We start from the raw sequence: 22,758 nt of genomic DNA on the forward strand, positions 1-22,758 counted from the left end.
CCTGTGCCCATCCTCAGAGGGTTGCCCAGCCTGGCGGGAGGTGGCGGAAGCCGGGCGCTTGTCAGGGAAGAGGGGAGGCACCCAGGGCTGCAATAAAGCAGCAAAATATGAGTCTCCCAAGAGGGATAGAAAGCAGAGGGACCCTGCCCCATGTGTCCAGAGCCTTTGCCCCATGCCAAGGGGAGAGACAGAGGTCGGCGCATGTGGGGCGGGGAGCGATGACCACCCTGGGAGCCCACACGCAGCGCCAGCCGGGCCGGGTTTGCTTTTCCACTGCCAACTTTTATTAGTTTCTAAATTAGAAAAAACAAAGGCTAAAGATATAAATACAGATGGGCTTTGTGCTGCTGCACCAAGGGGTCAACCGCGGGCATCCTCCGGGGCACGGGGGAGCCCTCCCATGTCCACAGCAGCAGTAATGACAGTAACACGTCGCAGTCCCAGAGCCCAGCACCACATCCCCTCCAGGCCCCGCACAGACAGCAGTGGGCAAGTTGGCCCTCACAACTCCCCTGCGAGGTAGGTACAGTTAGCCTCATTATCCCCATTTCACAGAGGGGAAAACTGAGGCAGAGAAGCTACAAGGTTTTCCCAGGGTCACACAGCAAGGCAGGGTCAAAGCCCAGCTATGTCTCAGAAGACTTGAGTCCCAGGCATGCCCATAGCGCCACTCGACTCCGGCTGACACAGCCTCTCGTCACCGCTGTCCTGTAACTGCCGCGAGGACGGCCACAGCGAGACACCTTTGCTGAAGGATGAGAAACACCAGCCACGGGCCTGCCTATCCCTGCTGCAGCTGGCTCCCAGACGGAGCCAGAGCCGGCAGAACCGGGGCCCAGACGTGCTCTGGGGTCTCTCGTTCTGCATCCGGGCACCACCGGATCACGGAAGAAAAGGCCGAGCTGACGCTGCTTCTAGCCCCGAGGTCTCTCCAGCGACGGGGTGCAGGGCCTGGCTGAGCCCAGCGCTGCCTCCTTGCCCTGCCACTCATATGGGCTCCAGGCCCCTCTCACCGAGACACCCAGGGTTTCCCAGCCCACGGGGTGGCTCGAACGCCCACCCAGAGCACAGGGGAATCAAAGCAGCAGCTATGGAGGATGAAAAGTCAGCTTCCCCCCCGCCGGGGCCGGGTTCAACCAGGGCCTGGACACGTTCATGGAAGACAGCTCTGTTCATAGCTGGTGAACAGGGCCGGGGGAGACGTTTCCTCTGGCATCGCCAGCCCAAAAGCATTGGATGCAGGGGAGGGTATTAAATAGGGGATGGATCGCTCTAGAGCACTGGTTTGCAACCTGTGGGTCACGGACCCTTGGAGGTCCACAGACTATGTCTAAGGGGTCTGCTAAAGATGACTATGATCAATCAAAAGCATGTGAACGGCACATGTACAATGCAAGGGGTCCGTGCCTCCATTCGAGATTTCCAAAGGGGTTGGCAAATGAAAAAAGGTTGCAAACCACTGCCCAAGGGAGATCCGGTTCAGTGCTCTCCCTCTGTAACAGTAGTGCTCAATCTTTTTGTCTGGCAAGCCGAATGGGCAATGCCCGGTCCGTCCAAGGGCTGGATCCGGCTGATGGTCCCAATCCCATGCCCAGGATGGGCACAGCGGGGCCCCATCCAGCCGCAAAGTGGGCAGTAGAGAGGGGTGGCAGTGTTAATTGCCCTGTTACCACTGCAGTTCATTCTTCAGGAGACTGGCTGGCAGCGTGGGCTGCGCACCGGCTGCAGGGTGGCTGAGCAAAGGTGCAGCACGGCGTGGCGTGGCGTGGTGCCAGGGGCACGTGCCCAGCAGGGGCCAGGAGCTGCAGATCCCTCTCCCTCCTCCACCCACCATCCAGAAGAAGCCGGGAGCACGAGAGGGAAACACGACAAGCAAAGAGCGAAGAGGGATGGCCCCTTCACTCTGGCCACAATGCCATGGTCCCTGCACGCCGCCAGCCCAGCGCAGCTGCAAAACCCCAGCGCAATGCCAGAGGGAAGTAATGCCAGCAGCTGGGGATGGGTGTGGATTTGGGGGGACAGCCCAGGAGTGGACCGTGCCTAGGGACCCCTCGGCAAACGGGGGAACACCGGGGTGATGCTGAACCCAAGCCGAGGATGCTCCCTGAGACAGAGGAAAGACTAGGCTGTTGGATCCTTCCCCCAGAAGCATCTGCACAGGAGCAGAGAGATGGGCCGAAGAGACACAGCTGAGGGGAAGCCTGAGATGGCGTTAGAGGCGTTCTCAGCCCGTCTCCATGCCTCGCCCTCTAGCAGCGCACGAGCCCCATGCAGGGGGACAGCAAACGTGGAGGCTACCGCGATCCCTTCGAAACTAGCAACTACACCCGAGTCCCTTTGTACAAGGCGAGAAAGAGTCAGTGTCTGTTACAACGCGCACGGCTCTCGTGGGGGGTTGAGGCCGCTGGGCACGGTCCTAAATACACAGCAGGAAGCCCTCCGCGCTGGAGAGGGGGCAAGAGAGACGGCCGGAGGGGGCTCTGCCATCTCCACCGCTCGCGGTTCTCCGGACAACATCGGCAAGGGTCAGGCGCTGTGGCCGGGACTGGGGCCATCCTGCGTGGAGCCCACGCTCCGTGAGAACAGGTCACGACAGCGCTACGGTCCTTTGCTCCGGGGTGGCTCATCCATGGGCTCCGCAGGCAGAGGCGCCGGCTGGCAGGGTCCATGCAGCAACTGTTCACCTTCACGGAGCCGTTAGGGGACCGTTAGCAGCGAGGCCACACACAGCATCCTCCTTCCCGAGGCCCCAACCCTCGCTGTCCTTCTGCGGCCAAGAAGGAAGCCATGGCAGCCCGACCCGATTCAGTAGTAAGACAAGCCCCATCAGCGAGCCCCGGCCATGCCCCAGAGCCCTTCCTCAGCGGGGGGCATCCAGGGGTGTCATAGCCATTGTCCAGACAGACCGAGCCTGACGCACCCAGGGGCTCCTGGGACCGCACTCCCACCCCAGCAAGGGGAACTGCTGCATCTTCTTTGGCATCCTTCAGGGCAAGGCTGGATCCTTTGCAGGTTCCCAAGCATCTGTGATGTGCAGGCCCCAGGTGCACCGAGCTCCCGTGGGGCACGTGGTTGGTACAGAGCCGGTGTCTCTCTGGGGCAGGGGCAGGGGTCCCAGATCTTGAAGTCCCCCACGGAGGCAGCAGCAGCCCCCCCTGCTCCCCTGCTCACTTGTACTTGCCCACAGCTTCCAGCGGCATCTGGATGGGGGCGCAGGGCATGAGCAGCGGGTGCGCGGCCAGGAAGGGGGGGAAGGAGTCCCCTTGGCGGCAGCAGGCCAGGAGGGGGTCGCCAGCATGGGCGCTCTGGTGGGCGGCCAGCTCCTTCTTGCGGCTGAAGACGCGGCCGCACTCGGTGCAAGGGTAGACACGCTCCACGGTGTGGGTGAGGTGGTGGGTGCGCAGGTTGCCCTTGTACTTGAAGCTCTTGCCGCAGACGCTGCAGGGGAAGGGGCGCTCGCCGGTGTGGATGCGCGTGTGCTTCATGAGCGTGGTCTTGAGGTTGAAGGTCTTGCCGCAGTCGGGGCAGGCATAGGGACGCTCCCCGGTGTGGATGCGCTGGTGGGTCACCAGGGTGCCCTTGCGGTTGAAGCTCTTGCCGCAGAGGTCGCAGCCAAACGGCTTCTCGCCCGTGTGGATGCGCCGGTGCTTGATGAGCTCCCCGTTGTGGCTGAAGCTCTTGCCGCAGTCGTCGCAGGCAAAGGGGCGCTCGCCGGTGTGGATGCGCTGGTGCCGCGTCAGGTCGCCGTTGCGGCTGAAGCTCTTTCCGCACTGGGAGCAGCCGAAGGGGCGGTCGCCCACGTGGATCTTCTGGTGCAGCAGGAAGGTCTTCTTGGCACAGAAGCCCTTGCCGCACTGCGGGCAAACGAAGGGGCGCTCGCCGCGGTGGATCTTCTGGTGCGTCAGGAAGTTGGCCTTGCGGTTGAAGCGCTTGCCGCAGTCCCCGCAGGCAAAGGGCTTCTCGCCCGTGTGGATGCGCTGGTGCAGCACGAAGGTCTGCTTGGAGCAGAAGCTCTTGCCGCACACGCCGCAGGCGAAGGGCTTCTCGCCCGTGTGGATGCGCTGGTGCCGCATCAGGTCGCCCTTCTGGCTGAAGCTCTTGCCGCACACGCCGCAGGTGAACGGCTTCTCCCCCGTGTGCACCCGCAGGTGCGTCACCAGGTTGCCCCGGTGCTGGAAGCGCTTCCCGCACTCCGGGCACGCGAACGGGCGCTCTGCTCCTTGGCTCCGCGGCCTCTTCGATGGCTCCGGGGTGGCCGTGGGCGCTGGGTCCTTCCCTGCACCGGGCTCGGCGGTAGTGGTGGTGGTGGCAGCAGCAGGCGGGCCTGGAGGCATGGCTCTCTGCAGCTCCCCGGTGGGGCCACCCGGCATGGGCTGTACTGTCCACTGGTTCACACCGGGCTCAGGCCGGGGCACAGCGGGCGAAGCCGGCGGCTTCACGTCTTCAGGCTCGTCTTTGGGCTGCTTCTGGCCAGCGCCCGGGGCCCCACCACCTGCTGGGAGAGAAGAGAGTCCGGCGTTACTCTGCCTGTCGGCGACCGGGGGAGGTTTCCTAGCGTGAGCCGCATCCGGGGCCTCCACACCATATCCCGAAGAGCTGAGACAGCAGCACGTGAAGGGCAGGGGTGCCGCATGACTGGTCCCCAGCTGCACGGAGACACTGGCTCCAGCAGCCCGCTGCCCCTGGCCTGGCAGAGACCATCTCCCCGCAGCCACAACTCACCAGCGCACGGTCCCAAGGCGGCTGCTGTCCGGGGCTCCTGCTGCAGCGGAGGGTTTCCCGGGACACAAGTGGCCGCTAACTGCTGGGGTGTCACCATGCACCCCCCGTGCCTGTCAGTGCTCTCCCCTGTGGCCTTTGAGGCATCCCGGGGGCACAGGATGCACGTGCAGGGTCGGGGCATGGCAGCATGTTATGCTGCATCTCCTGCTGTCGGCCGCAGCGTCACTGCGGCTCTATCGAGCCCGGTGCCAGGGCCCGAGGCCCCTGCTCCCTGCCGCGATGTGCCAGAAGCAGAGGAAGCCCCTGAGCGTCGAGGCGGGTCCGGACAGAGTGTCAGATCCAGGTGACGGCGCACGCTCCTCCGGGCTTCCTGACTCATCTCTAAGCCCCAGAGGTCTGGGCTGCAGCAGGCAAAACCTCAGACGCCTCCAGCCTCGGGCGGCTCGTGGAACGCTATCGGGCGCCCGCGTCTCCCGGGGCCGTGCCATCAGGACGCAACTCTTAGCAACTTGCAGGGGATGCGATGGGATCACCTACTCACGGGAGGGGACCAAATTGCTCACCGGGTTGCCAGCAGGCTGTGGGGGCTGTGCCCCGGCTGCTCCGTGCCGGGGTGGGGATCTCCAGACACCAGGACTTCAGCCCTGCCGAACCAGCACGAGCCGCGCTTGGCGGGTCTTGGAGACCTGTGGTGCCCGTTCCCCAGGACATCGGCCTGCACAGGGCACGGGAGGTGCAAACACCCCGACACAGCTGGGAGACCTCCAGGCTGCCTCTTGCCGAGACCAGTGCAGCGCCACAGATGCTGGGGAGCAGGTGCCCCTGCCCCCAGTTGCCGCCCTCGGAGACAGGGGTTAGCCCCTTGTCTTAATGGTGCTCAGCTGGATGGAGCCTCACCTGAAGGCCAGACAGCATCCTACGGTCCAGCCCTGCCCTGGGCTGATGCCACATGCATGGGAATGAGCCAACACATCATGCTGGGCCCCCATGGAGCGCAGCGGCACTGCCGGGGCCACACAGGACTCTAAGGTGAACAGGGAGCCCCCTAAGCTCCCAGCTTCTCCCATCCCCGTTTCTCCCCAGGGCATGTGGCTGCACTCACCTGTGCCGGCATAGTCGGGGCTGTCCCCTTCGCCCAGGCCCTGCGGGTACCCAATGTACGCCTCCTCGTCCGGCTCCACCTTCACGATGATCTCAGGGTTGCCGTCACCTGTACGTGGAGAGGAAGAGACCTGTCCTGCACTCGGTGGGGCTGGGTGGTGGCACCGGGACTGCCGCTAGCCACGCCAGGGTGATGAGGAAGGGAAGGTGCTCAGGTCTCATGGGACCACAGCCGGAGGCTTATGCTGCAACTCCAGACACATTATCCAGAGCGCGAAGCAGGACCCCCGTCTCCCATCCGTGACCCTGAAGCACAGGTGGGTTATGGCATTCAGTGGGGCTGCATTTGGCATCTGGGGAAGAGATGGGGGGGAGCCCAGGCCCTGCCCCACCTGCTCCTCGCTCTGCCCTGGATCCCGCATGCCTTTCCCCCTCCTGCGAGACACCGCAGCTTCTGGCAGCTCTCCAAGCCGGGCCAGGAAGGCAGGAGCACGGGGCAGCACAGTGCACATGACCCCCTCGAGGGCACTGGACATATCCCACACGTTCCCAGACCCTCCCTTCAGCATCGCCCGGCACCGCGGCCTCACTCACAGGAGTAGGGGTCGTCGGAAAGGCCTTGCCCACTGTAGCTTTGGGAGCACTCGCCATACGAGTCGTCCTCCGGCTCCATCTTCACCACAACCTCTGGTTTGATACCTGGAGGAGGAAAGCAGCACTCAGTGTCCGGGGGGACCGGCCAGCCCCAGCTGCGGCCCTCAACCCCTGGCCTGACCCCTACAGGGTCCGGCACCCCCAGGGACTCACGTCCTTGTCCCACCTGCCAGCAGAGAGACACGCACACAACGACCTGCCTGCCCCCAGCCGGGTCTTGTCAGTGCAGCTCCCTGTCCCAATGAGGGGCACGAGGGCATGTGAGCCCGTAAGGGAAAGGGAGCTGAATGCTTGGTCCAGACAGAATCCAGACCAGATCCAGACCCTGGAAACCCCTCTGGCCTCATTGCCTCACCCCTCAGACCACAGCCCAGGACTGGCCTGGCTGGGTGTGCAAGGAGGGATCGCCTGCCTTGCTGGCCAGAAATCCCTCCAGCTCCCACTGGCCTGGAAAACCACCCAGCTCTGGGCATGCCCAGCCACAGAGGTCTGTCCTTGTCCCCTGCACACAGGGAGATGGGGAAAGCCACGCCAGGGCCAGGGAAGGATACTCTGGACAAGTCACTGGTGTCCACAGCACGCACCCTGTGAACATGCCTCTCAGCAGAGGCTGCGTTCCTGGGACATGGGCTGGCGCTGCAGGGGGATCAGGGCAACCACATGTCACGGAGGGTCGCAGGCTTCATAGATTTCATAGACATTTGGGCTGGAGAAGATCATCGGAAGATCATCGAGTCCATCCCCCTAACCCAGGGGCAGAAAGTCAGCTGGGGTCACAGGATCCCAGCAAGATAAGCATCCAAATGTGTCTTGAAGGCGTTCAAAGTGGGTGCTTGAACCACCTCCGGCGGCAGTCTATTCCAGACCTCGGGGGCTCGGACAGTAAAGCAATTCTTCCTTATGTCCAGCGTGAAATGGTCGTGGAGGAGTTTGTGACTGTTCGACCTCATCATCCCTTGGGGTGCTCTGGTGAACAGACGTTCCCCCAGATACTGGTGAGCACTCCTGATAAACATATAGGTGGCCACCAGATACCCCTGAGCCTGCGCTTCTCCAGGCTGAGGAGTCCCATGGCTCTCAGCCTCTCATCGTAAGGTCTGGCTTCTGGGCTTTGCTGGTTGTCACGTGGGGCCAGGAGGGAATTTCATTCCCTTCCTGCTGCAGCTCCATGTGTCAGGGGGTTTTAAGCCTCCCCCAGAGGTGCTGGGTGCTGCAGCCCAGGCTGGGCTGGGCCAATGCCCCTGCTGGCACCAACCCCGCAGGGTGCTGGCTGGAGGGTCCTGCCCCTGCATTCACGCTCAGTCTGATGCTTCACTGGGGGCAGGAAGGGATTCCCCCCCTGCTCAGACTGGTGTGGACTGGGGGGTTTTGCCTTCCTTTGCAGCAGTGGCCGGGGGCTCTGGGGATGGGCCTTGCTGCTGCACAACATGGTTGTTTGTGAAGTTAGGCCAGACACAGACAGGTCTGGGATGGTTTGGACGGGGCTGATCCTGCCCTGAGCAGGGGCTGGACCTCTGCAGCTCCCTCCAAGCCCAGCGGCTCTAGGATTTCCACAACCAAACGCACCAACCAGCCCCGCGGCCCAGGACGGGCCCAGTTCCCACTTTGCAGAAGCTGCGCAGTCACTTTTCCTGGAGGAGCTGGACTTCCTGCCTCCACGCAGCAGGGACAAGGGGAGCCCGCTGCCCACCCCTGTTCTGTGACCATCGCACTCACGTGCAGCCTCCAGGGGGTCAAGCTGCTGGAGCCATTGCATCGGGGCTGCAGGGTTGTGTGTGCCTGGTGCTGGATGCCCAGAGGTCACAGAGGCTCCCAAGCTCCCCCAGAGCCGGGCCGGGCAGAGGCGAGGGTCACTTACCCACGCTGGGGTAGGCAGTGTCATCGCTGTCCTCCAGGTCCTGCGGGTACCCGGGGTACGAGTCGTCGTCTGGCTCCAGCTTCACCTCGATCTCGTGACTCGGGCCCGACCAGCCTGCGGGTGGGAAGGGACAGTCGCAGCTGCTCCCTGGAGGGGTCCCCCACACCGCTCCCCCAACACTCAGCATCACACCAGCTATGAGGCTAGGAAATCTCTGCCCCCTCCGAGGCAATTCATTGGGGAGCCAGGCCAGGGCCCAGCACCAGATGGATGCTGGAGAAGAGCACAGCCAGGCCCTGGTGATGGAGATGCTGGCTCGCAGCTGGCCCCAGTCCCTTCCCGGCCTGGCTCCTGGAAGCTTTGGGAGCCCACAGTCCCCCACCAGCCCCTGCCCCACTTGGGGACGGATTCAGAGCAACTCACCTGGGACGTCGGGAATGTCCCTCGCCGCCGGCTCCGGCACCGCCCTGCCGCACGCCTCCTCCTCCCGCTCCGCCTTCAGGAACACCCTCGGCTTCATGTCGCCCAGACCTGCCGTGGCATCGACGCCGGTCAGATCCTCTGATCCAGGCGTGTGGGGGTGGGGGGAAGGAGGGGGCCTGGTTCTCACCTGTGCGGCAGGCTCCGGCTCCGGCTCCAGCTCCGGCTCCGGCCCGCTCCCACGGCATCTGCTGGGCCTTGGTGCAGTGCTTCCCTGGGTGCTCCATGTCCGACAGCGCGGCGGCTGCACCGGCACGGCCTGTCCCAGGGAAGGGAGGGAGGAGGGTCACAAGCTTGAGACACCTTCAGCCTTTCCTATGCCCACCTGGCCAGGCAGGGGTGTCTCCCTGGCAAGGGGCATGGGCATACCCTGTGCGGCAGGGCTCCCCTATGCCTGCCCCGGCTCAGACCAGCACTCTGCTTGCTCCTCTCCCCATGCCCCCCACCCCAGGGAGACCCCACGGCAGAGCCAAGAAAGACACCGAGCCTTTGCATGTCCCAACCAACAGCAGCGAGCCCTAGTATGGGTCCTGGGGGCCTCCCAGCCCAGGGCATGAGACAGCTGTTAAGCCAGAGGCAGGGGGGCATGATCTAGGGCAGGGGAGCCGGACACCACCTGGGCTGGGTGCCCCTGCCCCTGCCTTGGGAAATGCAGGCCCCAATCAGGCAGGACATGCGCGGGGTGGCAAGAAGAGGGACAACAGCTTTTCTCTCTCTGCAGAGAGCAGGATGAAGTTGCAGCAGAGCTGGTTTAGATCTCGGGAAACACGTCTGCACTGCGGAGCAGGGAGGCCGTGGGAGATGCCAGGGAAGGGGGAACCCTCCATCCCTGGAGGTGTCAAGGAGAGGTCGGGCTGCCACTGGTCGGGGATGATCTAGGTGCAGCGACGCCTGTTTTACCTGGGGGATTTCACAAGCTGCTAGGCCCCTTTTCTGCTCCATGTGTCAGGGGGGTTTTAAGCCTCCCCCCGAGGAGCTGGTGCTGCTGCAGCCCAGGCTGAGGATGGGGACCGGGCTGCACCAATGCTCCTGCTGGCACCAACCCCGCGGGGTCCTGGCTGGAGGGTCTTGGCCCTGCGCTCACACTGCACTGGGGCAGGAAGGGATTCCCCCTGCTCAGACTGGTCCGTACAGGGGGCTTTGCCTTCCCCTGTAGTGCATGCTGTGGCCTGAGCCTGAGGTCTCTAGTGTGTATATTAGCAGGCTCTGCAGCAGCCGGACATTGACAGCCACGGCCCCCCGCTTTCCTGGGGGCCGAGGCGGGGGCGATGCCTGGGGCTGCATCTGGGTGACTCGTTGTGTCGAACACGGGGTTTGTCTGGGCTGATCTGGATGGGGCTGATCCTGCTTCAGGTCAGGCTGCACCGGGATGTGACCCTGCAGCTCCCTGCCAGCCCCACAGCTCTGGGACTCGACGGCTCTCAGCCCAGACCCCTGCAGCAGGGACCACGACGCTGCAGGTGTGCAGCCCCTCGCTGCTCCCCTTGCACCCTGGGCAGCAATCACCCCTCCCTCCACCCCCCAATGACAGCAGGCACCCCCAAGACACCCCTGTGGGAAGCTCACAGCCGACACACCGCCAATGCCCATCAGCCCTGCAGGCAGCCCAGCCCCAGGCGAGGGCCCAGAGCCATCCCCAGACCAGGCGGCGAGAGTCGCTTAGCAACACTTTGCTCCGGCGCTCGTTGCATCTGTTAATTAATATTAGGCTGGCGCCACTGCATGGGGGGGGAGGGGAACCAACGGCCATGGACACCAGCTGCAATGAAATGGTTGCTCCCAGCACTGCAACAGTGACCAAGAGGCAATGGCCCCGAGTCCCTGGGAGCTGCCCTGGCGCTGGGTCTGCGCTCCCGTCCCCACCCCAGGAAAGAAAGTCCAGCTGGAGACAAGGAAAGGAGGGATCCCAGCAGCTGCCACACATCCCGCACGTGTCTGTCCCCTGCCTGGCCTGGTCTCACCTGAGCCACCCAGGGCTGCCAGCCTTATACCTGTCCCAGGGGTCACGGGCTCAAAATTGCAAGGGCCGAAGCACAGGAGAGGGGGCACTGCAGGCCGAGGGGTTCCCACCTGCCCCACTTTTGGGATCAGGCTGTTGCCAGCCCAGCAAGGTCCCTCCATCTTCAGGCAGGTCCCTCCATCTCCCCTCAGTGCAGCACCAGCCACGCAAACCCTGGAGCCACATGGCATCCTGGTGCCCGCCAGCCCACGGGGAGGTACCGCCAGGCCACAAAGTGGCCCCAAGACCCCTGTTAGCAGGACCCCAAGGCTGAAGGAGGGGCTTAGACAGTCCCGAGCTGCAGGGAGGGCAGGGAAGGCCCATGGCTTCGACAGGCCTGGGCTCAGAGTTTCAGCAGGCCTTGCCTGCCCACCCCAAGGCACCAGCTGAGCCCCTGTTCGGCAGCCGGGGAGTGCCCCCGCCTCCCAGGGGAGAGCTGACTGCCCCCGCGTCCAGCACCACAGGTCCCAAGCTGCAACCCCCCAGCCCCCAGCTCAGCTCCATCTCCTCCAGCACCTGCCCCAGCGCAGCGGGAGCTCATCCATTGCCTCTTTGCAATTAGCACCGGCATGCATCAATGCAAGCCCGAACCCCAGGGGCCTGCACTCCAGCGGCTGGAGAGAAGCCCACCAAGGGCACTGCTGCCGTGGTCCTTGCAAGGCGCCCACTGCCCTCTGATCATCCCCTGCCCTGGGCACAAGGACACCCCAAGCAGACTGGGACCTGGCCACAAATGTGTCCTGTTACTTCACCACTATGTTTGCAGCGCCGGGTGCAAGGCGCTGCATGGGCAAGAAGGGAGGGCCTGCCCCAAACAGCTCATCGCCCAGCCCCACGTACAGACGGCGCCCCACTGACACCAACCGGCTGCACGGGCAGGGCCCCGCGAGACAGACCAAAGGGAGCGGGAGGACAAGGCCGAGGGAGCAGCAGCACGCGAGTGCTCTGGCACAGGGCAGCAATTTCGGGCCTTGCTGAAAGAGCAGAGAAACCCCAGCGCAGGACATGTCCCGGATGGCTGCAAAATTAATGCTTTTCATGAGAGCATCCAGGGCTGTGTCCTGACAGCCCCGGACCCATGGGGAGGGATGCCCGGGAGGGTCTCATCACACTGGGCACGTCCTGTTTGCAAGCTCTTCCTCCAAAACAACAGCTCTCAACCTCTGTAGACCCCCTCGATAGCCTGCAGGCCCCTTGGGAGATGCCCGCTCTTAGCTCTCCCTGGTTTTTTGACTGCAGAAAAATCCTAGCGCCGTTTTTAGGGGCTCAGGCAGCCCCCAACAGCACGGGGGTTAGCCCCGCGGGTTCGTGTTTGAAATCTCTAGGTTTGTCTTGCGACTGCACACCTAGCAGTGCGGCCCTGCACCCTCGAGGCACCCCGGGGGGCGCAGCCCCTGGGTGAGAGTCACCGCTGCGACGCTGGAGGCCAGATCCCGGCTAGGCTCGAGGCCCTATCTCAGACAACGCCAGCTCCCAGCTCTCGCTCCTTGTCGGGCTGTGGGAAAACTGCAGAACCGTTCACGCGCCCGGACAGCCGCGGCCGCGGGGCGAGCGGGTTCGACCCCCGGGCTGATCTTGTGAATCGTGTGCAGGCCTCTGCCTGCCTCACCAAAAGCAGCTCGCGGCACCCCTGGGCGTGCGGCACCCCGGCTGGGGCGGCCTGGCCCAGCACCGCAGCTCTTGGCTCTGAAGGGGACGGATCCGACCCCGCTTCTGCGTCCTGCCGGCTCTGCCCCGGTCCGGCCCTGCCCTGCCCCGCCTCGGAGCCCAGCGCGCCCGTCCCGTCCCGTCCCGTCCCGACCCGGCTCGGCCACGACCCCGCCGCGGCATCTCCCGCGGGGCGGGCGCGGAGCCGGTGCGGTGCGGGGCGACTCCGGATCGACTCACCGCGTCCACACGGCGCTGCCGGGCGATGGCCGCCGCTCGCAGGAACTTGTGTGCGGGCACAAAGGAGCGCCCGGGCGGCGGCGGCAGCAGCATGCCGGGAGCTGTAGTCCGGCCCCGGGCGCCGAGCCCCGCGCACCGCACGGCACGGCACGGCACGGCGCGGCGGCGTGGGAAACGGGTCACCTGCAAGGCCAGGAAACCCGCCCCGCCCTCTGCTCCGCACCCGCGGGCAGCGCCGAGCCTCCGCCGCCGGCCCGGCTTTGCGGGGACCCCCGGGCACCCCGCGTGTGCAGCGGGGCTCGGGCCGCCGGCCGCACAGGGGCACGAGGGGCCGTGGCCGGGGCAAAGGGCGAGCGCTCCTGGGCGCTGGGGTGCCAGGCCGCGGTTGCCCACCAGACCCGGGTCACGTCCCCACCGCCTCGCTGCGACCAGTGTCTAAGCTGGGGGCAGCCGTTGCTGCGCCCCGAGCGGGCGCCCACCCCCTTCGTTGGCCGGACTGGACCGTGGCACGATTCGTGCCCGGAGCTCACTGTGCCCCGGGCGTGAGCGGAGCGCGCGGGCTCCAGGCCACGTTGCGCGCGACGTGCAGCAGCAAGAGAGCGAGGCCTGGAGGCCGGGGTGGGGGGATGAGTGAGCAGGAGAGCCGGGCGTGTGGCTACTCGCCTGCATGCAGCGCCCGCAGCGAGGGCTGCGTGGGTGAGCACTGGGGTGCTGCAGGCAGCCGCGGAGGCCGGGCAACGGTCTAGCTACGGGCACGGAAACAGGACGGAGCTGCACGGAGAGCACCAGAGACTGCGACGCCCTGGGTAGGCGAGGGCCCTGCTCGCCCCTCCATCCTGCCCCCTCGCCCGCTCTCTCCTTCCCCCTCCTCCCTCTGCTCTGCTTTGCCTTCTGCTGGGTGCTAAGTCTCACCTGGGGCTAACACAGCCCGAGAGCTGCGGGGCTGGCAAGGAGCACGTGCAGTCCAACCCAGCCTGAGGCAGGATCAGCCCTGTGCAAATCGGCCCAGACAAACCCTGTATCCAGCCTCCTAGTAAAACTGCCGTCAACCCTGACACGGGCCCAGGCCTCACACCTGGACCTGCCACAGGGAAAGCAGGGAGGCTGCAACGTCCTGCTTCTATAAAGTATGTTAATAGATGCTCCAGAGAGTCCAGGCCATGGCCATGCCCCCGCTGCAGGGGAAGGCAAACCCCCCAGTCCAGACCAGAAATCCCTTCCTGCCCCAGTGCAGCGTCCGGCTGAGCCTAAGTGAAAGGACACGACAGGTCCACACAGCGGGGTTTTGCCTCAGCCTAGTGTCTCTGCAGCGTCCATGCCCCCTGCCCGCAGCAGGACACTGGCAACCATGGACCTGCTTTCCCGGGGCAAGGGTGGGTGCGATGCCTGGGGCTGTCAGGGGTGACTGTCGTGCTGCTTGGCGGTCGGAAACAGGGTTTGTCTGGGCTGGTTTGCACAGGGCTGATCCTGCTTCAGGCAGGGGCTGGACTGGATGCAACCGCTGGGGTCCCTGCTGCATATGAAAACTCTGAAAGTTTGGACAGTGTGTCTTGCACAAAAATGCAAGACAATGGATGGGGCAAGACTGGATCAAGGTAACAAGACTGTCACAAAGAAAATCAAACTCCACAGTGGCTTGCACCCCATTAGACGTAAGAGAGTGGAGCGCTTGCGGTACCCAATACCAGACCCAGGCCATAAGACAATAACAGTCATGATAACAGTCCTCGATCTGCTACCACACCTGAGCCTAAAAAAATAAATGGTGGTTTAAAGTATTGGCAGGGACCTAATACATAATGGAACAAGACTCGGAGAGCAAGCCAAAAAGCCAAGTGGCCTGGGGAGAAACCTACAACCTACATCTACATCTCAACTGAGATAAGTGTCACTAAAGAAAACAAAAGAACTAAAATATCCATGTCAAAGGAAAGCCTGTAAGAGACAAGAACAAGCCAAGCTGCACTGAAAACATGACTGGAAATATATCCTGGGCAACACATTCCCCCTTGGATTAAGACCTATTTCCCAAAGCAAACGTTCAATATCTGTCTAAAGTTTTATGCTAAATCAGTCTATGTGACTGCATCTAACCTACCTCACACCTGTTGTCTGATCCTCACTAGCTCATGTTTGTATTTATTAATTAAGGCATTTTTCTCCAAATAAGCAGTCAACTTCTAAATGTTTATTCTGCTAATCCAGTGTATTCTCCTGAATCACACGTCTAGTGTATCCAATGGTCTCTGATCTTCACTATTTCCATGAGCCATTTGCAGCTATTTATTAGACTCCATTGTTAAAATAACTACTGAAAAATAGTACTCTGTGATCAACTCCCTCAAGGGATCTCATTCAATCCACACCCATCCTATTTGATTCCAAACTGATGAAAAGCTTGCACGCTTCACAAGCACACGACCAGGATACAATTGTAATATGCTCATTCTGGCCCGGCCTGCTTCTTTTGGACCTCAATTAACCAGCTCTCAAGGAGGAAGCTGTGAAGCTATACAATTAAAAGAGTATAAAAAGCAAGACAGAACTGGCAGCAAGGTGTGTGCCCTCCAGGGAAAACCCGAGAAGCCATCCTGCGCCACCCAGCCAAAAGTGCAGGCTCCGCGCTGCACAGCTGTACAAGAACGGCTCCCTGCCTGCCTTGGGTAAAGATCTCCGTGCAGCTAAGATAATACAAAGATGAATAATAGCTCCTTTGATGTGGGGAAAGAGTCTTTTTCTGCCAGCTAGTTTTGTAACTTGTTGGTAGCTATTAAAGCAAGCCTTTCTGCTAGTCATCAACCGAGCGTTGTGTCAATTCATAAAGCACTAGGTTAAAAATCCGGTTTCTAAGTGCAAGAAGCCCCACTTCTCTCTCATTTCAACCGCGGTTGACACCGGCAGTGATGCCCGGGAGGCCTCAGAGGAGCACAGCCTGCAGGTCTGGGCTCCGCGTTTGAAGGAGGATGTGCAGGGGCTGGAGAGGGCCCAGAGGCAGGCAACAACAGCAACCAAGGGGTGGAAGGCACACGGGCAAGGAGAGGCTGAGCCAGGCGTGCCTATCTTGGAGATGAAGGGGGACCAGACAGCGGCCTTCGGGGGTCCGAGAGGCTGCCGTAAAGAGGGAAGATGCCTGTTCTGTCCCCTGCAGAGGCAGGAAGTGGAGCGAGTTCACTCCACCACAAAGCCGGTTTAGATGAGATCTCGGCTGCCTGCCCGGCCCCTTGGCACTCAGCACAACCGTTGCAGGGTCTGTTTAGCCGGGGCTCCACCTGCACGTTTTGCAGCTGCGAGGAAGGGCACGTTGGGCCCCAGAGCCTGTCTGAGCCCCATGCCAGCTACGCAGCTGGCCCCATACAGGATACCACCGAGCGAGCTGTGCCTGGTGCACTGGGCCCTTTCAGCCCAGCTTTCCTAGGGCTCCATCCTTCTCTGCCCCCAGGGCTGTGCTGCACCCTTCCTGCGCACAGCAGGCTGCCCCCCACTTCCAACCCCTGTCACCATCTCCCCACTAGCCACGTCCTGACCCACATTGCCGCCCTACTAATGCCCCCTTCTTCAGCTCAGCCAAGAATTTCTCACTGAGGTCTGGGGAGAGAAGATGGAGCAGGCTGGCCTGTCCCCTTACAAGGGGGTAGCCAGCCCTGCTGTGTAGCTGCAGTTTCCCCCTCCCAGAGAGTAGCAGGAGTGGGGAGGAAGATGGAAGAGGGCATAGGGGGCCCTGCCCTGGCTCCAGTCTTGTCCTCACCCCATCACCCACCGTCTTTGCATCTCTCTCCCCGCACCCACTGCCCCACCCAGACCCGGGCGCTGGGCTGCAACTTCAGGGACTTCTCTGTGCATTGCTCTGACAGGGGCAGAGAGGGGCTGCTAGGAAGCTGTGGGGCCCGAAGGTGCAGGCCGCAGCAGGTGCAGCGAGTGGTCATTCCCGGGACAGGGACCAGGGCCCCATAGCAGCACTTACCGCACGTGGTGCTCAGGCTCCCAGCGGGCACGGTCCTGGCCCTGCCACGTTGCATGGGCTGCATACTGCCAGCAAAGCTCTTCTGATGGCAGCGTGGGCCTCTGCGGTCACTGGCTGTGGCTGGGCTGGTTGCCCACAGGCCTTATCTACATCCCCAGGGTCCCCAGGGCAGCAAGAATAGGCATAGGCATAGATATAGACATAGTCATAGGTATAAGTAGATATAGATATAGGTGATAAAGACAGACACAGATACAAGAACTAGAGAAGGTGCAGAGAAGGGCAACAAGGATGATGAATGCTATGGAGGGGTTTCCCTGTGAGGAGAGACTGAAGAAGCCAGGCCTGGCCAGGTTGGAAAAGAGGCACTCGAGAGGGAACAGGAGAAGGATTTACAACATGGAGAAGAGAAAATCCACAGGGATGTATTACTGTCTCACCAGACAAAAGCGAGGGGTCACAGCATGAAACAAGGACAGCAGGGTGAAAGTTTAAAACATGAGGAAGTTCTTTGTCACTCAGCGGGTCATTAAATGTGGAGCTCGTTGCCACCTGGCGTGGTGGAAACTGAGCGTTCAGACAGATTCACCGAGGGATTGGACACCTGCTGGGAGGAAAGGGACAACAAGAGCTTCCCCTGATTTGCAAATGAGACTCGTCAGTACGACCCAGGCTGCTGTTGGCTGTTTTGCAGCAAGAGCACAGTGCTGGCTCATTTCCACTGTGACCCCCGGTCCTTCTCTGCTGTCCTGCAGCACAGCCAGCCATTCCCCAGGCTCTGTCTGTGCTACAGTTATTCCATCCCAAGGGCAGGACTTTGCACTGGTCCTTGTTGCATCTCATCTGGGTGGCTGGGGACCATTTCTCCAGTCTACCCAGATCATCCTGGATCCCAGGCCTGCTCTCCATCCAGTGTGTCTGCCACTCCACTCAACTTGGTGCCATCCACACATTGCCTGAGCGTGCATTCAATCCCATTCACCAAATCATTAATGCTGTTGAACGGTACCAGCCACAGGACAGAACCCTGCCCCCCCATGCCATACCTCCTCCCAGCTGGACACTGCAGACTCCTCATCAAGCAGAACCATCCAACCAGCTGTGTATCCACCTCACTGCACGTCCATCTACTCTGCTCCCTGCTGCCAGGCTTGTTCCAGCTTTGCATCTGGCTCCCATGAGATGCCTGAACCGTCTTGGGAGTGGGGGCTGCAAAACATCCCATCCTTGGGCAGGGGCCGTGACATGCCCTGCAGCCCGGCTACAGCAAGAAGGAGTTGGGTGTCCCTGCCAGCCGGCTGCTGGAGACCTGGCAGGGTAAACCATGCAGGCCATGGATGGCCCTGACCCCTCCATGTGCTGGCTGTGCAGCTGCCAGCCCCCCTCTGCCGCCCCACGCGCTCGATCAAGCCCTGCCGAGATGCTCATGCCCTCAGCCTGCAGATGCAGCAGCCTGGGCTGTGCACCCAGCAGAGGCCTGGGGGACTCCCATCCCTGGACCAGCACCAGAGACGTCCATTTTAGTTCACCATCAATTTCTAGCAGCCGTGGTAATGACACAAAAGGGAGAGAGAGGGCAGGCCCAGCTCCTGGCCCTGGCTTCTTATGCCCCAACACACCCGGGGCTTGCAAACAGGCAGGCAGCTCCGAAGCAGCAAGGCAAGAGGCAGCACACAGCACAGCCCGACGCCGCAAGCAGGGATGCAGGCATCACCAAGGCTGGGCTGCTTTGTCGGCACTGCGCCATTGCTCCTTGTACGACTGGATGGGGCTGTCGCTAGCAGCGCCTGCCCCTTTCGGGTCCCTTGACATGTGCAGTGGGAAGTGCCGTGGCTCTGGGATGTGGGCAAGGCAAGGGGCACAGTTTTATGCAAAAAAAGGTTTTTAATAAAGTATCAAAAAGCACAGAGCAGTCTGAGAATTAAATTACCCAGGCCCCCGGGAGCTGAGATGGACAGGTGCAGACGCCACAGCATGCACACAGAAGGCCAAGGAAGGCCTCGTCTTGATGCAGGCCAGCGGGTGAGCCAGGTTATGGTGTCCCCCAGGATGCCCAGCACTGCCCCGCCGCCCTGGCACTCTAGTCTATCCAAACTACACACTGTACAGAGGGGCCGAGGGAACGAACGCCACCAGCCTCCCCGCGGGAATTGTGCTCACCTTTGCAATCCACTACTCGCTCACGCCACCCTGCGTGGCCAGCATGTGGCTGCAGATGGCATCCCGGATAGCCCGGGCTTCACGGGAGCTGGAGCCCACGTTGATGGGCGCGCTCTCTGGCTGGGGGAATCGGCTCAGCGTGCCCTGGCTGTCCTGGCTCCAGCGCAGACAGAAGCCCTCGCCCTTGGTCTCGCAGACATTGTGCAAGGCGCAGCAGGCCACGGTCATGCGCACGGCATTGGCCACACTGGCGTCCAGGCGGTTCTGCAGGCAGCGCCACCGGGCCTTGAGCCGGCCGAAGGCACGCTCTGCCACCAGCCGGCAGCCATCCAGCACCTCATTGAAGTGCCTCTTCCCGGGGTCCAGGGGCTCGGGGTACGGAGTCATGAGCCAGGGCAGGAGGGGGTAGGCGGGGTCCCCCACCACCACAGTGGGCACCGGCACCCCATTGCCCATCACCACCTCACACCGTGGGAAGAGGGTCCCTGCCTGCCCCAGCAGGTAGACACCCGAGCGTCGGAGGACCATGGCATCGTGCACGCTGCCGGCACTGCCCACATTGGTGTTCATGAACCGGCCCCGGTGGTCCACCAAGGCCTGCAGAACCAGGGAATAGTAGCCCTTGCCGTTGGCATACTCGCCGGCCCCGCGTGGCGGGCAGGCAATGGGCACGTGCGTGGCATCCAGAGCCCCCGCGCAGCTGGGGAAGCCCAACCTGTGGAAAGCGGCGATGACGTCGGGCACATGCCGGATGGCGACGGCCCGCGGATACACCACCCTGAGGATAGCGTTGCACACCTCCATCACCACCAGCCCCACCGTGGACTTGCCCACGCCAAACTGGGCGCCCACGGAGCGGTAGCAGTCCGTGGTGGCCAGCTTCCAGAGCGCCACGGCCACCCGCTTCTGCACAGGGATGGGGTCCCTGAACTGCGTGCTCTGGCGCTGCAAGGCTGGGGCCAGCTCCTCGCACAGCTCCACAAAGGTCTGCTTCCTCATGCGGAAGCTCTGCAGCCACTGCTGGTCGTCCCACGTCTGCAGCACCGCGTAGTCCCACCAGGCCGAGTCGGTGCCCTTGCTCCAGAAGCGCCGGTCCACGCAGGGCGACTGGGCCGCGATGGCCACGTGCATCATGTCTGTCCAGTCCTCCATGAGCGTGTCGTCCTCGTCCTCCAGGTTCAGCGCCCGCCCGCACTTCAGCAGCGCCCGGAAGGCCAGGAAGCGCCGCTTGGCGCGCCGGTTCCAAGCCAGGAGCAGGTGGCTGGCGACCAGGAGCAGCTCGGCGACCGTGTCCGGCACAGGCTGCGCGCAGCATGGAAGAGCTGGCAGAAGCACACGGGTCTCAGGGGTGCCCATTGCCGGGGGTGGGGAGGGGGCCCATAGGCTCTACACCCGTCCCTGGAACAGCCTGCGAGACACCCCACGGCTAGGTCCACAACGCCGGGCTCTCCCGGGCCCTGTGCCGGGGGCTTCTGGGGACCCTGCACGTACCCGGCAGGTGACGTCCCAGCCTGCTCCGTCCCGGGAGGCGGCTAGTGCAGGCCGCTGGCCTGAGGCACTTACCTGTGCAGGGGACATCCAGGACGCCCCCGTCGCTATCGTCCCAGGGCTCCAGGATGGGCGAGTCCCTCTCTCGCTCCGGTTTCAACGCCGGCTCCGGTTTGGGGTCAGCGAAGCCAGCTCCTGGCAGCAAGCAGCAGCTCCCGTCACCGGGGTCCGCAGCGGCAGAGGCGAGGGCCGTGCCCCGCGCCGTCCCCCGCCCCGGCCACCCCTGCCCGGCCACCTGCTCACCCACGGAGGCCACCAGCTCGTAGTTCTCCCGCATGACGTCCCAGTACAGCTCCTTCTGCCACTCCCGCAGCTCGGCCCACTCCTCGGGGGAGAAGTAGACGGCCACGTCCTCGAAGGTGACGGGCACCTGCGGGGACCAGCGCCCGGCTCAGCGCCCCGCGCCGGGGACCCGCACCCCGCGCCCCGCGCCGCCCGCCAGGGGCGCCCCGGTGCGGCCGGGCCGCGGGGGGGCTGGGGGGACCCGCCGGCCCGTAACCCCTTCGCGCCCGGGCCGCCGCTCCCACCTGCGCGCCGCCGGCCCGCGGCATGGTGCGGGCGGCCGCTCCGCTCCCGGGGCCCGCTCCGGAACTCGCCGCCGTGCGGGGCCGGGGCCGGAGCCGGGGCCGGGGCTGGGGCCGAGCAACCGCACCTGCCCGCCGAGCATGCTGGGCCTTGTAGTCCGCGCCGCCCGACCCGCACCCGCACCCGCACCCGCACGCACGTGTTCCCTGCACCGCGGTAACCCGCGCCCGCACACACGTGTCCCCTGCCACGGGGATCCTGGGCTGTCACACGCGTCCCTTGCCCCGGGGGAACCCGCACACACACACACGTGTCCCCTGCCCCAGGGTAACCCAGACCTGCACACACATACACACCCCCACGCGGGGGCATGGGGGCAGAAGCCCCCTCTGACCTGCCCACGGAGCCGAGCTGCAGCCGCCCGGCAGCCCCCGCACAGCTCCGACCTGCTGGGGCGGCGGGACAGGCCACGCCGGGCAGGCAATGGACGGACACTGGCCCCCACAACAGTGCCACAGCCCGCGGGGTCCACACCTGAGCCAGCTCGGCCCCCCTGGCACGAGAAGCGTGGGAGGCCTATTCCCGGGAAAGGAGCAGGGCAGGGCCCCAGGGCCACGCAGGCCGCGACGGGGTCCCCACCACAGCGGCTGCCCCCACGGGAGGTGCATTGGGGTCCCTGGCCATTGAGGCAGCACTGGGCACGAGCCCAGGACACCTCGCCCAGCCCTGGGTTGCACCCAGGTTCATCGCTCATCCCCGCTGCTTCCTGGGGCCAGGATTGCTGCCAGGCCTGGATTCGCCCTCTCCCCCTGCTAGGGGGTGGCAGGGCTGCAGGCTGCAGCATCGCAGGGCTGGGAAGGACCCCAGGGCCCCCAGTCCAGCCCCCGCAGTGCTGCTGCCCCAGCGTGGGCCCTGCTGCACCCGGAGCCCCCCATCCCCATTCAGCCCCTTGGCCCGGTGCCCGGCCAGCTGCAAGGAGACTGTTTTCCTACAGCATGGAGCCCAGGGCCGTTACTGCTCCCTTCCTGCCCCGCAGACAGCAGGAGACCCGTTGGTGGCCTCTCTGGGGGCCCGGGCAGGAGCAGCGGTGCCCTCGGCCTGCCCTGCGCCCCTCCGGGAACAGCTGCCAGTTGAGACGCTCCGGGTCTCAGGCCCACAGCTGTTCCGCACCCGGCAGCAGACTAGCAGCCCTGGGCTGGGCGAACCCAGCACAGACACAGCACCGCGGGCTCGGACCCCAGCCCCGCCACTCTGAGGCCTGGGGCCTTCCACTGCCTGGGCACTAATGGGACAAACCCAAGTGCAAAGACAGCAGCTCGTGGGAACAGTCCCTGGTGTGGGGTTAGACCCGGATCAGACAGGCTCTGCCAGCCCAGCCCCAAGCTGCCGGGTTCAGGGCTGGGTGATGCTGCGTGGCTGCCATTCAGATCCGCACTTGCCCCTCCAAGTCTGGGAATGCACCGTGGTGGACGCAGGGCTCTGGTCCCTGCCTGCCAGCCCTCCCCCCGTGGCTGCCTCCCCCTCTTCTGGGCACAAGAAGGCCTGCCCCAACGCCAGCTGGGCTGGGGCACCCCATCCCTCGGTGCATGCTCTGCTGCAATGGGACTGCCCAAAGGCCAGGCCATCAGGGACGATTGCAGGAAACAGAGGCACAAAGACCGGCTGGGGCTCCCTGGCCCCGGTGCCTGTGGCCAGGGACCTTGTTGCACTTGTTCTCAGGACTCCAGCTCTGCTCGCTACTGCAGCCAGAGACCTCGGGCTGCCCTGTCCTGCAAGGCACGGAGGGAAATTATCACCCCCATCCCCCAGCACTGAGGCCTGACTCCTGACCCCCAAAGGCAAGCGCTTGCACTCCGAGATGTT

General features: G+C 63.6%; 2 protein-coding genes across 4 annotated transcripts; both read right to left on the reverse strand.

Moving 5' to 3' along the window:
• Positions 1-261: 261 nt before the first annotated feature.
• Positions 262-13,097, reverse strand: LOC132243243 (zinc finger protein 436-like). Of its 2 annotated transcripts, none has more exons than XM_019486362.2 (7): positions 12,702-13,097; positions 8,946-9,074; positions 8,759-8,866; positions 8,336-8,449; positions 6,418-6,522; positions 5,825-5,932; positions 262-4,495 (listed from the first exon to the last, which is right to left on the reverse strand). In XM_019486362.2, the coding sequence occupies exons 2-7, from the start codon at positions 9,040-9,042 to the stop codon at positions 3,168-3,170; spliced, it is 1,860 nt and encodes a 619-aa protein (XP_019341907.2). In that variant the 5' UTR covers positions 9,043-9,074; positions 12,702-13,097; the 3' UTR covers positions 262-3,167. The 2 variants fall into 2 exon arrangements, with proteins under 2 accessions (XP_019341907.2, XP_059585394.1); XM_059729411.1 differs by having other exon boundaries at positions 262-4,492; positions 12,702-12,880.
• Positions 13,098-18,526: 5,429 nt separating this feature from the next.
• Positions 18,527-21,000, reverse strand: LOC102577222 (uncharacterized). 2 transcript variants are annotated; one of them, XM_059729424.1, is made up of 4 exons: positions 20,898-21,000; positions 20,614-20,740; positions 20,386-20,502; positions 18,527-20,144 (listed from the first exon to the last, which is right to left on the reverse strand). In XM_059729424.1, exons 1-4 carry the CDS (start codon positions 20,919-20,921, stop codon positions 18,835-18,837), a joined length of 1,578 nt encoding a protein of 525 aa, XP_059585407.1. In that variant the 5' UTR covers positions 20,922-21,000; the 3' UTR covers positions 18,527-18,834. The 2 variants fall into 2 exon arrangements, with proteins under 2 accessions (XP_059585407.1, XP_059585406.1); XM_059729423.1 differs by having other exon boundaries at positions 20,386-20,505.
• Positions 21,001-22,758: the final 1,758 nt, after the last annotated feature.

This window comes from Alligator mississippiensis, chromosome 5 (assembly GCF_030867095.1).
Source record: "Alligator mississippiensis isolate rAllMis1 chromosome 5, rAllMis1, whole genome shotgun sequence".
In the NCBI taxonomy this organism is placed as follows: domain Eukaryota; kingdom Metazoa; phylum Chordata; order Crocodylia; family Alligatoridae; genus Alligator; species Alligator mississippiensis.